The 14332-nt window shown below is 37.4% G+C and overlaps 1 protein-coding gene across 3 annotated transcripts in view; it reads right to left on the bottom strand.

The window, feature by feature from the left end:
• LOC150092591 (low-density lipoprotein receptor-like) overlaps positions 1-14332 on the bottom strand; it is a 400302-nt gene that overhangs the window by 329605 nt on the left and 56365 nt on the right. For all 3 annotated transcript variants that reach the window (XM_090414387.1, XM_090414386.1, XM_090414388.1), the window contains exon 4: positions 11101-11223. In XM_090414387.1, coding sequence (XP_090270513.1) covers positions 11101-11223 — 123 coding nt within the window. The remainder of the gene's footprint in view (positions 1-11100; positions 11224-14332) is intronic.

Here is a 14332-nt window from a genome sequence, read left to right as displayed (position 1 = left end):
TCCCCTATCTTGAAGAAAACCTTGCTTTCATCTCATATCAAAGAATTTACTACTCATTATTTACTCACGTGTCTCTTAACAAAAACTAGGGATTTGTCTTAAGTGATGTCTGGAAATCACTGATCAGATCTCTCAGCTTTACTCAGGTTAACTTTTCTAATAATTACCTCCTAATCAACCTAGAAGACTGATGACACACACCACATATCATTGACTTCTTGTTCTGTTAATACTCAAAGTTTATCTGAGTTTGTTTGTTTTTTAATTTTTATATTTAGCTTATAATGTTTACTTCATTTGCCATCATGTGGCAAAACTAGATGGCATTTGTTTGTTTGTTTCAATCTCAACAAAAATTAAACCTAGTTCGTTTTATCACTTTACACATAGTTGTAAAATACCATTGTAAACATAGCAGCAGGTGTGCCAAATATTCCATCACCAATGTAGTCTGCAAATGCAGTGTTTTATGATGTTTTGCTGCTTTCGATCATTAAATCTTTACAATGATTAGTCTTTCTATTAGGCCTAAATGTAGCTCCTATTCACCATTAAATCATCAATGTCAAAGGAACTGAAGGGACTGTCTCAGAAGGAAAACACACACACACACACACACACACACACACACACACACACACACACACACACACACACACATGTATACAGGTTGATTCTGCCACACTCTTGTTATAAATTTTCAAGATGTATTCCACATTTCAAATCTCAAAACATGAAAAGTTCCAATAAATATGGGTCTGCAACCTCACATTTCCAAGATCTTTTGTAGTGGTAGCATGACCTGCTATGAAGATAGAAGGCAAAATGAAATACTGTAGGATGAACATATTTCACAGCAGGAATGACCTCCACTATTGCCAAGTAGCCAATGAGACATTTCACCATTGACAGCCTCATGTGCTTGAGACTTCCTGTCTAGTGTGATGGAAGGTCACACATGCTCAATACATTCCTTTAGTTCATCAATATTCACAACTAGGGAGAAAGGGAGAGAGTAGAGTGCACCAATAATTTCAAATGGCTCCCACAAATAAAAAATCAACAGGATTTAGGTCAGGTGACCAAGCGATCCACCTTAATCAATCCAATGTTCAGGAAACCTTTGATCAAGATACCCTTAGGCATCATAAATAAAGTGTAGTGAAGTTCTATCATGTATGAACCATGTTTTGCCTCCACACCAAGGGAATATCATCAAGCACATTACAGAGGATGTCTTCTTCCAGGTTTTGCAAAGAGTTATGGTACAAAGGTCCTGTAAGCCTGTTTGGCAAAACATGCAGTCCTATTAACTGTCTCCAAATGCACCTGCCCATACGTTGATGAAAAATTGCTTCTGTTAAGATAAAATATATTTTATCTTAAGAAGATAAAATGTGCATGATTTGGTCACTTTAGTTTTGTCACCTAGTGGATGAGGAGATGGTGGAGAGTATCCAGCAGCTGGTGACCAAGATGATTTCATGCTTAAACTGAAGTTTGTGGGTTGTAAATATTGATTAATAATGAAAAGAAGGGATATATGATAGAAAAATATATACAATATGATACAATATGTACATGATGGCAAAAGCTATTCTGTAAAATCTAAGAGAATTTTTCTGATTAGATGCAGATAAATTCCCAGTACATGGTTGGAGCAAAAGAAAACAAAGGATTCCCCTCTCTTTCTCCCCTTTTCCAGAAGAGTTGAGTAAAAGGGATGTAAAGACTAGATTTTTTACTTGTAAGAGTGGTAGTGAGTGGAATAAGTTGTCAGAAGGTTGTGAGTGCGCTATGAATGGGTTAAGAAGTATGATAAGCACAGTGTGAATAATGTTAGCATGATGTTCCCTACAATGAATCATGACAGTCCATGAAGAAACCCAGTTAATAATAATAATAATAATAATAATAATATAATAATAATATGAAGAAGAAGAAGAAGAAGAAAATACATAATTCAGTTTTGAGATAGACTGCTTGTTAAATTATAAGTATAAATCATAAAATAATATTCCATCATATTTTATTTGACAAAAATCTTATTGATGTATTTCCAGTATTATCAATATAGAGTTACCAAATATAACCATTAAACTCAAAATTAAATACAATGTTTAAGCTATATCAATAATTAAAACGACATACTGTATGATATTATGATATACTGTGCTAAAATTACAGACAGAAAAGAAACTTCCAGATAAGTTCTAATGCAGCAATTGACTTCATCAAACATATTAAGCTGATGAAATAGGAGTAGGGTAGACATGAACTCCAGTAGGTTAGTTATACCAGCAGATGGTAACTATATATTGCCTTCCTAAGTATTTTAAACAAATATACAACAAAAGTGAAGACCAAAAGAAGACAGAAGAATGTGTAAAAGTAAATAAGAAATATCTCCAAAAGGAGAGCAAAATTCATAACGGGAAAACACTGTGGCAGTTTTCACTCATTATTATTAACTGAGCATCTCCAGGGAGTCCTAAGACTCATCATGGAAGGTCCACATCAACTAATATTCACTTATTCACTGAGAATAGTTCCCAGATTTTAGAGTAATGAAACAATAGAGAATGCAGAAAAAGACTGATTGTTATGGAACACCTACATGTGACTGCAACGGTGCAAATGGCATGGTCTGGTTTGTAAGTGTGAAGGGAGCAATTTCACTGAATTAAACAAGATTAAATGAAGCGAAACATCATGAGTTCTACAAGAAAACAATCTTCTCAGCAGTCAAAGAATTAGAAAACAAGGATAAGATGACTTCCTCACTTCACAACTATGAAAAGTGAAATACATTGCGATAGTAGATGGAGTGGTAGCAGTTAAAGGTTAATATCTTTAAAATAAAACTTGATAAACATGTAAAGCATTAATTATATTAACAATGTCAAACCAGCATATTCTATTTCTAATATATATATATATATATATATATATATTAATGTTCATTATTTACTCGATAGAACTGTATATAAAAAAGGAAATTAAATGACTTTATACCGAGAATGACAAATTTATTTTTAAGATACAACTAGTTTCGTTGAAATACAACTTCTTCAGGTATCATTGGTAAAGAGTAAAATAAAAATAAGACGCATGAAAAAATACATTAACAGAACTAGTATAAAACAAGTACATTTAAAAGGAATGCATGCTAGAGTTCCAACTGAAGATGATTACGTGCGTGAGCTGGTATTAGTGCGCCAGTATTGGACAGTGGCAATGTGTGCATCAGAAATATTATAGCTAAGGCTGTTATTAATATGAGATGAATCAAGTGATATTTCTTTAGATTCAATTATTCTTCTTTCCAGTTCATCATAGCACACATGGATATTACAGGTTTTTTGCCAATCGACGATGTGTTGGTGGCCATCATCTGCGTTGACGGAGAAGAGAATGTGGCTAGAGAGAGCGCTGGCTCTGGTTCTATTGTAAGAAATGTCTCTTTGATGTTCCTCCATGCGTAAAAGGATGGATTTAGAAGTTTGGCCGTAATATGGCTTGCCACAATCACACAAAATTTTATAGACTCCTGGATACTGAGTAGGAAGATGTTTCATTTTAGGTCTACTTAGTATGGAGCGAAGTTTAGGGAACGTAGTGAAGCAAGTTCTAATGTTGAATTTCTGAAGTATTTTTGCCAGTTTCGGGGTGAGAGAGCTGATGTATGGTAATGAAATAAAACCTCTTGGTGGAGAAGAATCTTCAAGAGCAGTTGAGTGGTGGACAGAGAGAAATTTATTAATCTTTTTAAAAGAGAATCCATTGTTAATGAAAGACTTTTTAAGAAAATTGAGTTCATATTCAATTTCTTTTTCATCTGTTAATAAAGATCTGGCACGATGTGCCAGGGTTGAAATAATACCAAACTTCTGTGGAGGGTAGTGATGGGAAGAAGCATGAAGGTATCTGTCTGTGTGAGTGGGTTTTCTAAAAATGGAGATTTTGATGTTCTCAGCACATCTCGTAAGTTTTAACAGAAAGGGAAGACATTCGTCGGATTCTAGTTCACAGGTGAAGTTGATTTTCTGATGAAACTTGTTGAGGTGGTCCAGAAAAAGGTTGAGGTTGTTGATACCGTGTTCCCAGATGAGAAATACATCGTCAATGTAACGATACCAAACTTTAGGTTTAAGAGGTGAGGAATTAATAGCTTTTTCTTCAAAATCTTTAAGAAATATGTCAGCAAGAATCGGAGAGAGCGGGCTGCCCATACCTGAGTTTTGTTTATAAATCTTGTTATCATATTTGAAGTATCCTGAGTTTACACAGTGAGAAAGTAAGGAGAAAAATTTCTTGGATAGTTTCCTCTGGAGAAGGTATAGAACTTCTTGAGTAGGGACATTCGTGAAGAGGGAAACAATATCGAAACTTGCCATTAAATCTGATGTGTTGAGTTTGATGTCTTTAATTTTTGAGACAATCAGCAGAATTTTTTACATGAGAAAAGGAAGTACCACAAAGGCTTTTTAAAAAGGATGCGAGGTATTTTGAGAGGTTGTAAGTAGGGGAGTTTATGCCTTCAACGATAAGTCTAAGAGGAGAGTTTAATTTATGGATCTTAGGGAGTCCATATAACCTAGGAATTAGAGGATGAAATGATCTAAGGGAAAGACGGATGTTTCTAGGTAACTCTGAGGTGGCTTTCAGTAAATTGTTCGTCCTATTGTGCAGTTCTTTAGTAGGATCACTATTTGGTTCAGAGTAAGTGTCAGTGTTCAGTAGTTCTAAAATTTTGTTATGATAATCTGATCTATTTAAGATCACAGTAGCATTCCCTTTGTCTGCAGGGAGAACAATGATGTCGTTATTGTATCTCAAACTTTTAATAGCTGATCTCTCAGAATGAGAAATGTTATCAGAAGGTGGTCTTGCATGATTTATGGTGAAAATAGCTTCCATACGAAGAAGGTTTGCTTCTTGGATTGGTAATAGGGATGCAGCTTTTTCTATCTTTGTTAAGAATAGTTCTTTAGGTTTTGAAGTAGACGTCAAGTATAAGAGAGACGTCAGTTACAGGAGAATGCGAGCCAGTGCTTTGTCAAGTCATGTTCTGTTCTCGGCCAATCTCAATGAAGAAAACCTTAGCCATACAGTCCTATGGGACAAGTCTAATAACATTTTCTGTTGCCACGATGAATTAGAAATGAAGAAGGTCAAAACATTGGGAAATTGAAGTTATTATTCTAAACATGGTAGTAGTTTAGAACACTTATTTTGATATAATTTTATCAAAATAAATTGGAGATTCCATGGAGAATATATCATAATCATTCTCGCCTTCAAATACTCATAACATGCATTTGCAGGTTAGCTGGTTTGGTAACAGTGAACCAGAACTCAACAAGATGCAGTGGTCAGTCATATACACCCAATGCTATACCCCTTAGTCACACCAGAAAGTGGCCTAATAATGTTCTTTGCATCCCCATCAGTTTCAACAATACCTTGTAATATGCCATTTCTACTGAATGCTTCTGCAAAAACCTAGAAAAATCAGCGTGTAAGATCTTCCCTGTTCAATACAATTGTCTTCCTATTATAAAATCCAACTTGGTTACCAAAATATGACATATCCTTAACAAACACATGCTGACCTATGGAAAATTTTTTATTTTCATCAATCCAGTCCTGTATACTATATCTAACCAGCCTCTCCAACACCTACATCACCATACTGATATACAAATTGGCCTAGAATTTGTCACCGCTGACCTGGATGGTCCCTTATGCAGTGGCATTATTTTTTTTCCTTCCATTCTTCAGGGAAGTTGCTATTGCCAGACTTTTAGTGACAGCTAATTCAAGATTGTTAGTTATTTTGCACATTATGCCAATATCCTATCCAATCCCATAGCCATATCAATACCACAGCCATACTATATCTTCCACATGTCATCTCTATGAGATCTCCAGCAACTAAAGTCAGCTTCCATATTCACATCTTCATAACAGTAGAATTATCTAGGATTTTGCTTTTCTGTCTCAGCCAATTTTTTTCTGTATGTCAATTTTTCTTCTTTCTCACTATGCTTCTCATCTTTCTACTACTGTATTCTTGATGTGGGTGATGAGTAGTATCCTCCTCACCTGTAGCTCCTGCATAATTTCATGATTCAACCATTTCCCCTCACCCTATTTATTTATTAAAGTTCAGAAAAAGTATAATCTGAACTGCCATCACTAACTAGTCTTGAACTAAGTCCCAAACAATACTGATTTCCTGCTTTTACCTGATCATTGGAAAGTCACCAATCTATTTTCTAAGTTTGCCATAGTCTTTCCACATTTCTTTCTTCTTCTTCTTCAATGAAGTTAACTTGAACCTACCCATACTGGCCACTGAATCAGAAACTTTTACTTAATATGTTGGGCCTCCTTTAGCCCGAATTACAGCACATATGCAGTTTCGCATAGATTCCAAGATGTTGGATTGTATCTACAACATATCAGGCATTCACCAGACAGCCCTTTAAATGGCTCAGATTTGATGAAAGAGGGCTTTACTCTTGAATCTATTTTTCTAACGTGTCCCATAAATTCTCAATGGGGTTCAGATCCAGACTTTGTTGTGGCCAGGAAAGATGGTGAAAATTGTTGTCATGCTTGCCAAAACACTGCTGAACAATCTTGCGCAATGAACAGTAGCACTAACATCCATGAAACAATCATCACCTGCTGGATAAAAAGTCAACATTGCAGGATGGACTTGATTGGCAACAATGCTCAAATATTCCTTGGAGGACCTTTGACCCTCCAGCAATATCAGAGGACTTGTTCTATACCAGCAGAACCTGCCCCACATGACTTTTTTCCAATCTTCCAGGATCTAATCACAGTGTTCCTAACACCACTGTAGATGAACTTTCCAGTTCTTCGCAGAAATCAGCGGTTTCCATATAGGCATGACTGCCAGTACTCTTCTTCAAGTTCCTGTGCATAGTTTGCTGAGATATGAGTAGTTTCTTGATTAAATACCAGGGATATCTCACCTTTTGAGATGGGCATCCATAATAAGCCTTTTATCGAACTCCGAAAGATCCTTTGTTTTTCCCATTGTGATCAACATTGGTGACGATTATTGACTAGTAGCATTCTTAAATAGCTGCCTAGATATGCAATAAATATGCCATGTAATATTTACATATATCTGCATAAAAGGTTTCCAATTCAGTGGCTGGTATATGTGCTTACCATGTCAAAAGCACATATTCTCACAAACTGATGGTATCATGGTGACTTCTTTTATAAATGCACAGGACATTATTAAATCTGATACTTGTGTTCATCATGTTGCCTCCACATGCTGTGTATGATAGCTATGTTTACTCACCGCAAGGAATTCATTATCCTTACTCACACCTGATTTTATGCTTCCAATCAGTGCTTTAATTATTACTATCACTTCTCAGTCACTCACCAATCTCACTTATTCTATTTCCATTACTCATTGACATATCGTCTGCCTAAATTCTCATGGAAAGGCTTAGACGTTGGTTATACATGTTTACTAAACAGCTTAAGGAAATTACAACGTACAATAGAATATACACTAAAATAAATTTTAATACACTTCCAATATTTTGGAACGTCACATTGCCATTTTTACAGGAACTTAAAAACAAGACACATGCACGCAAGCACAACACACAGTACATGGACGAAGTAGGAAGCTATTCTTTCTCCTAGAAGTCCTGAGGGTGCCCCCTAGTGGGCATTGTAGGTATTCTTGGCCGTTTGGGCTGAAGGTCTTCTGACGTAGGTCTCCCAAATTTGGGACAGTCTCATGACCAAATTTGTTCAGGTTAGGATTGTTTCTTTGGGCTGAGACTGATTCCATGAATAGCCTTTCGTATTTGAATTTACTATGGTGTATTATCGTGGCTTTCTTCCACCGTATTCTATGGCGGGTATCCAGAGCATGGTCTGCAAGACCAGAGTAGCGATATTGGTGAAACCGGATGTAGTCCTTGTGTTCTGAAATTCTGATATTAGCTGTCCTGCCTGTTTGGCCAAAGTAGGACAGCTTACAGCTGCAAGGGACCTCATATACACCAAGCAGGTCTAGAGAGGGAGGTTGGTCTTTGGTGGAGAGGATAAGGGATGCCAGTTTTCTATATGGTCTGTAACAAGAAGTCGAGTCATGTTTTTGTAGGATTTTTGTAATTTTTTCCGAGGTGCCTCGGATGTAGGGAATGGTGACAGATTTAAAGTAATCCTTGTTGTGAAGGGGGGGGGGTTGTGGTTTATTGTTTTCAATATTTTTTGGATTTTGGGGGGGGGGGGTAGCCATTGGCTGAGAAAGTATTGAGAATGTGGTTTAGTTCTGTGGTTAGGGCCGGGGTCGGCAACCTTTTGAGTCGGAAGAGTCAAAAATTACAATTTACAAAATTTCAAAATTTTTTAAGAGCCACAAAATTTTAAAAAGTTTTTAAAGAGCCACAAGATCTTATTGTCTTCAAGGCATTTTTGCACGGCATTCGCTATATCTTCCCCTCTAGTTTTTTAGATACTACAAATATTAGATACTTAGTTTACGAGTAAAGGTGTTATGCCCAGCTATGCCGAATTCAATGAAAATTGCCAAACATATAAACTTCCGAGAGCTTCCGACGGACTGACGACAGTGACGATGCATGTCACGGGGGAGGGGTGCGGTGAAAAGGGAGTACAAGTGGCTGAGAGATAGAATCGGTGCCTAATCCTCGTTAATCGATTCAGAACGATTTTTAAATTTTTTTTTTGATAAAATAAATAATATTTGCATATGGAACTAAAGAGCCGCAGCTTCACATCCAAAGAGCCACATGTGGCTCGCGAGCCGCAGGTTGCCGACCCCTGGGTTAGGGCATTGCCATTTGAACAGATAAGTTTAGCCCTGTTGTGTAGTGTCTTAATGACTCCATATTGTTGTGAGGGTGGGGGGATTGTTGGTGGATGTATCTGCCTGTGTGGGTGGGTTTTCTATAAACTGAGAAAACCAAGGTTCAATCAGGTTGGTGGGTGACTAGTGTGTTTAAGAAAGGAAGGCAATTGTTTTTCTCTTCTTCCAGGGGGAACTAACTTGATTCTGGGGTGTTGGTTGTTTAAGTGTGTTAGGAAGGAGAGGAGTGCATCAGAGCCATGTGGCCAAACAGCGAACACATCATCAACATAGAAAAGCCATATGGTTGGTTTTTGTGGAGCAGATTTTAAGGCGTTCTCTTCAAAAATCTCCATAAAAAAGTTGGCCAAGGGTGGGTAGAGTGGTGAACCCATGGCTGTCCCCTCTATTTGTTTGTAGAATTTTCCTTGCCAAACAAAATAGCTTAAGTTCATTGTGAACTGAAATAGGGCGGTGATATCGGGAGGAAATTTAGCTTGCATTAGCTCTAAGGATTCTTTGAGTGGGACATTTGTAAATAAGGAGGAGACATCAAAACTGACCATTAAGTCAGTGTGTTGGAGTGTAAGGTTTTTTCTATGCTGGCTTTGAAGTGGGCTGAGTTTTTTATGTGTGAGGGTGTGTTGCCAGTATAGTGTGTGAGGACTTTGTCCAAATATTTAGCTAGTTTGTATGTGGGGGAATCAATGCCATCCACTATGGGATGTAATGGCACATTTTCTTTATGTATTTTAGGGAGTGCATATATACTGGGGGGGGGGGGAGGGTATGGAGTTATATACATTAAAATACATTAAAATTTATTTTAATGTATATATTCTATTGTACGTTGTAATTTCCTTAAGCTATTTAGTAAACATCTGCCTAAATATCTTAGAATTACCTCCTTCTACATTACCTGCTTACAGTAGCAACACTCTATTAAATCTAAAATCCTGTTCAACTCACTCTCATACCAAGCAGCCTCAAATCCATCATCACTACTGCCTCCTTAATAATCCATTTGAGAGAAATAAATGATCATAATTCATCCTTTTCCTTTTATCCTGTCTGTCCTCTCAAAATATGCTATTATCCATTACATTCTGTTCTTGTCAGTATATATTATCTTCCATGTGCCACTAATGCTAATGATCTGGGGACCTACTAATTGGATCACTGCCACAAATTCAACCCTAGCATTGGTATTGCATTGATATACATGCACAATACCTTGTCCCTGATTCCCCTTTCTTCCCATAATTCTTCACTATTCTTTCACAAAACTTTGATGTTGCTGTTACTCTTGAGGCTATTCCTGTAGTCCAATCTTTCATTCCATCATCAATTAATCACACTTATTCTGATAGGATATGCTCCCAGGCCACCATCTAATTCTTATTTCCATAGCTGGAAACACTCTTCTCTAATCTATTTTGCTTAAGACTATGCCTTTCACTGGCAGGCTACTTCTGTTAACCCTCTCTTTCTCCCCCTTATTTCCCACCTACACACATTCAAGTTTATTCTATACTTCCACATACTTCATATGCATCCTATCATAATCACTGCCCTTCTCCTCAGCTTCCTGCTATCATAATACCACAGCAACACATTCATAATTTTATCTCTCACACTCTTCCCCTAATGTCTCTGATAACACTCTCAAATCATGTGCTACATTATACAGTGTCACACTCAGGATTTAATCTTGGAGGGGGCCCGAGCACTCAAGATTTAATCTTGGGGTGGGGTGGGGGGAGAGTTGAGTAGACAATTTACGAATACACACTACGCGTTGCATACGACCTATGACTCAGCATCTGTAGTGATCACCAATATATGACAAATAGTATAGAAATAGAAGACACAACATAAATTAAAAAAAAATCAATTTTAATTAGGAAAAGATTTTTGGAAAATTTTCTAGTGTTTATTTCCTTTTTTCTTTTTTTTTGGTGGGGGGGGCCTTGGCCCCCTCCCTGGGTATGCCACTGACATTATTCATACTTTTCTGTAATTATTGTGGTTAATTTTTATTTTGTGAACCTAAAGTTACAGTACTTCACAGCAAATTAGAATGCAAATGAACCCAAATGATCATTATTCTTCTGTTGATTTTTATCATTCACATGATTATTTTTATTCTAAAGTTACATTTTTAAATGTTATTTTATCTAAGCAATTTTTTAATTTTTTACATTAAATTAAAGACTTACGACAGTTTTCTTCATCTGAACCATCAACACAATCCAGAGCATTATCACACAACCATTTAACTGGTATGCATGACTTTGGATCAGATTTACAAGCGACCTCACCAGTATTACATGTCCGGTTTACTGTAATCAAAGATTATGATTAATTGCTTTCTAGAAAAATTGATTTTATTTTTATTTTTTTTCTAAATAAGCTAAAATGCAAAAGTAACCCCTATGTAAAGAATTACATACTTATTTTTTTATAATACTCCCACTCACAAGCAGTAATAATCTATAGTACATTAGTACTATGAGTGAGGTAAGGATTTAATCACACTTATTCTGATAGGATATGCTCCCAGGCCACCATCTAATTCTTATTTCCATAGCTGGAAACACCACGGGTGAGAAGGTTAAATAAGTTAGGTGTGAGATGGATGAATAAAGAGATTAAGCATGCAATACAGAGAAAAAGGGCATTGTGGAGGCAGCATAAGAGAAGTGGAAGTAACCAATTTCATGAGTTCTACAAAGACCAGGCAAGGAGAGTGACTTGGTTGGTGAGAGTAGCTAAAGAGAGGTATGATCAAAAGGAAACAGATGGAATTGCAAAGGGTTCTAAAATGAAGAAGCAGAAAGGGAAATGGCCCCAGTCCAGCATGGAGAGATCACATCGAGTGAGTGGTATCAGTGGAACTAGCTGTAGATCCAGAAATGAGTTGTTGTGTTTGTATACCAATGCTAGAAGTATAAGAAACAAGGCGGATGAAATGGTTGCACTAATTGCGTCTGTGCACCCAGAGATTGTCGGAATAAGTGAGACATGGTTAGATGAGGATGACATCCTGACAGGAATAGAGATGGAAAGGTATGATGTGTTTCGTGAGGATAGAAGGGGTAAAAAGGGAGGGGGAGTGCTATTGATGATAGAGAAAGAGTTATGTCCATACAAGGTAGAGATGCAAGGGGGAAATGGGGCCAGTGGTTTTGAGGCAGTATGGTGTGAGATAGAGGTGAATAGAATCAAATACTTGGTGGGATGTTGTTATAGACCTGGTAATGTGGATGGTGGTGATAGTGAAATGTATAGTCAAATAAGCCAAGCAAATAAGAAAAGGGTGATCATTATGGGTGATTTTAATTATGGCAATATAGACTGGAATGAAGAGATAGCAACTGGAAGTAAAGAAAATGAGTTTCTTGAGTTTTTGAGGGATAACTACCTCAGACAGTATGTAACAGAGGGCACAAGAGGATTAAGGGTCTTGGATTTGGTCATCTCATCGGAGGATGTAATTATCAATGAGGTATCAAATCATCCACCAATTGGTGAAAGTGACCATGAGGTGATTACTTGGGTGGTTGCCAGCAGTGCAAGGACCCCTGTGAAAAAAGGGTATATGTGGAACTACAAGGGGGGTGATTATGAAGAGCTCAGGAGACAGCTTGCAGGTGTAGCATGGAATGAGGAGTTAGCTGGAAAAGAGATCAATGCAGCTTGGGGGATTTTCAAAAAATATTTAGTGGATGCAATGTCTAAATGTATACCACGGGTGAGAAGGTTAAATAAGTTAGGTGTGAGATTGATGAATAAAGAGATTAAGCATGCAATACAGAGAAAAAGGGCATTGTGGAGGCAGCATAAGAGAAGTGGAAGTAACCAATTTCATGAGTTCTACAAAGACCAGGCAAGGAGAGTGACTTGGTTGGTGAGAGTAGCTAAAGAGAGGTATGAACAGCAGTTAGCTAATGAAGCTAAAAAGAATCCTAGGGAGTTCTTTCGATATGTAGCCAGCAAAAGAAAGAATGATTATGGAAGGATGACATTGATTGGAGGAAATGGTATAAAGACAGCTGTTGCAGAATGTGTGGTGGAGATACTTAATGAGCAGTTCATAAAGATCTTTCAATCTTGTGAATGTGACTTCATGGAGAGATTAAGAGCAGTTGATGATGGGGAGGATGGACTGACTGTAAGTGAGCAAGAGGTGTTTGGGGAGTTGAGTAAACTAGATGTAAATAAGGCTGTGGGACTTGATAATATATCACCGCGTATTCTGAAGGAATGTGCCAGAGAGTTGACACCTGCCTTGACATATTTTTTTAATACGAGTCTTGCACTTGGTCAAGTCCCTAAAGAGTGGAAGGAGGGCAAGATTGTGCCACTTCATAAAGGAGGTGATCGAACTCAAGCATCAAACTATAGGCCTATCTGTGTGTCGGGTGTTGTGGTTAAGTTGTTGGAGAAGCTTGTGAGAGCTAGAATCCAGAGTTGGGTTGACAACAATGGTATAATCTTTGATGGACAGCATGGATTTGCTAAAGGGAGGTCGTGTTTTAGTAATCTACTTACTTATTACAATAAAGTGACTGCTTCCTTGGACAGAGGAGAAGGATACACAGTAATATACTTGAATTTCGCAAAAGCTTTTGATAGAGTGCCTCATGATAAGTTGACAGTCAAACTAGAGCAGATGGGGTTGGATATTAGATTAGTGCATTGGATTGGAGACTGGCTATCTGATAGGTATCAACAAGTTGTGTATGGGGGTGCAATATCCAGGAAAAGGAAAGTCACTAGTGGAGTGCCTCAGGGATCTGTTTTAGGGCCATTACTATTTAACTTGTATATTAATGATATTGGCGAAGATTTGGATGGAGATATTCAGTTGTTTGCAGATGATGCAAAGTTGGGAAGAACCATAAAGAGTAGTGAAGATGTTGTGGCCTTGCAAGAAGACTTGAATAAATTGAGTGATTGGGCAAGCAAATGGGGGTATGAGTTCAATGTTGCAAAATGTAAGGTTTTAAAATTTGGAAAACAAAGATGGGATGCAGAATTTATGCTTGGTAAGAATATATTGTTGGAAGTAGAGGAAATAAGAGATCTGGGAGTGATAGTGGATAAGGATCTAAAATTTAGGGGTCACATCGCCAAAATTGTGAAGACAACACAAAGACTTCTGGGAATGATGAGGAGGACACTGACGTGTAGAAGTAGGGAGATTCTTGTTCCATTGTATAAGGCTTTGATTAGGCCACACATGGACTATTGTGCCCAGATTTGGTCACCTGGTTTTCAGAAGGATGAGGAGATGTTGGAAAGGGTCCAAAGGCGACTGACTAAGGTAGTTTCTGACCTCTGGAATGTCGAGTATGAGGAAAGATTGAAAAGATGTAATTTGCAGAGACTAGTGGAGAGAAGGAAGAGGGGAGATATGATAGAGACCTACAAGTTGGTAAGGGGTTG

Source organism: Typopeltis vanoorti, chromosome 25, assembly GCF_054136105.1.
Source record: "Typopeltis vanoorti isolate ZY-2024b chromosome 25, IOZ_Tvanoo_1.0, whole genome shotgun sequence".
Taxonomy (NCBI): Eukaryota; Metazoa; Arthropoda; class Arachnida; order Uropygi; family Thelyphonidae; genus Typopeltis; species Typopeltis vanoorti.
Note: the sequence above shows the minus strand (reverse complement) of the source record. Positions and strands in the feature narration are given on the sequence as shown.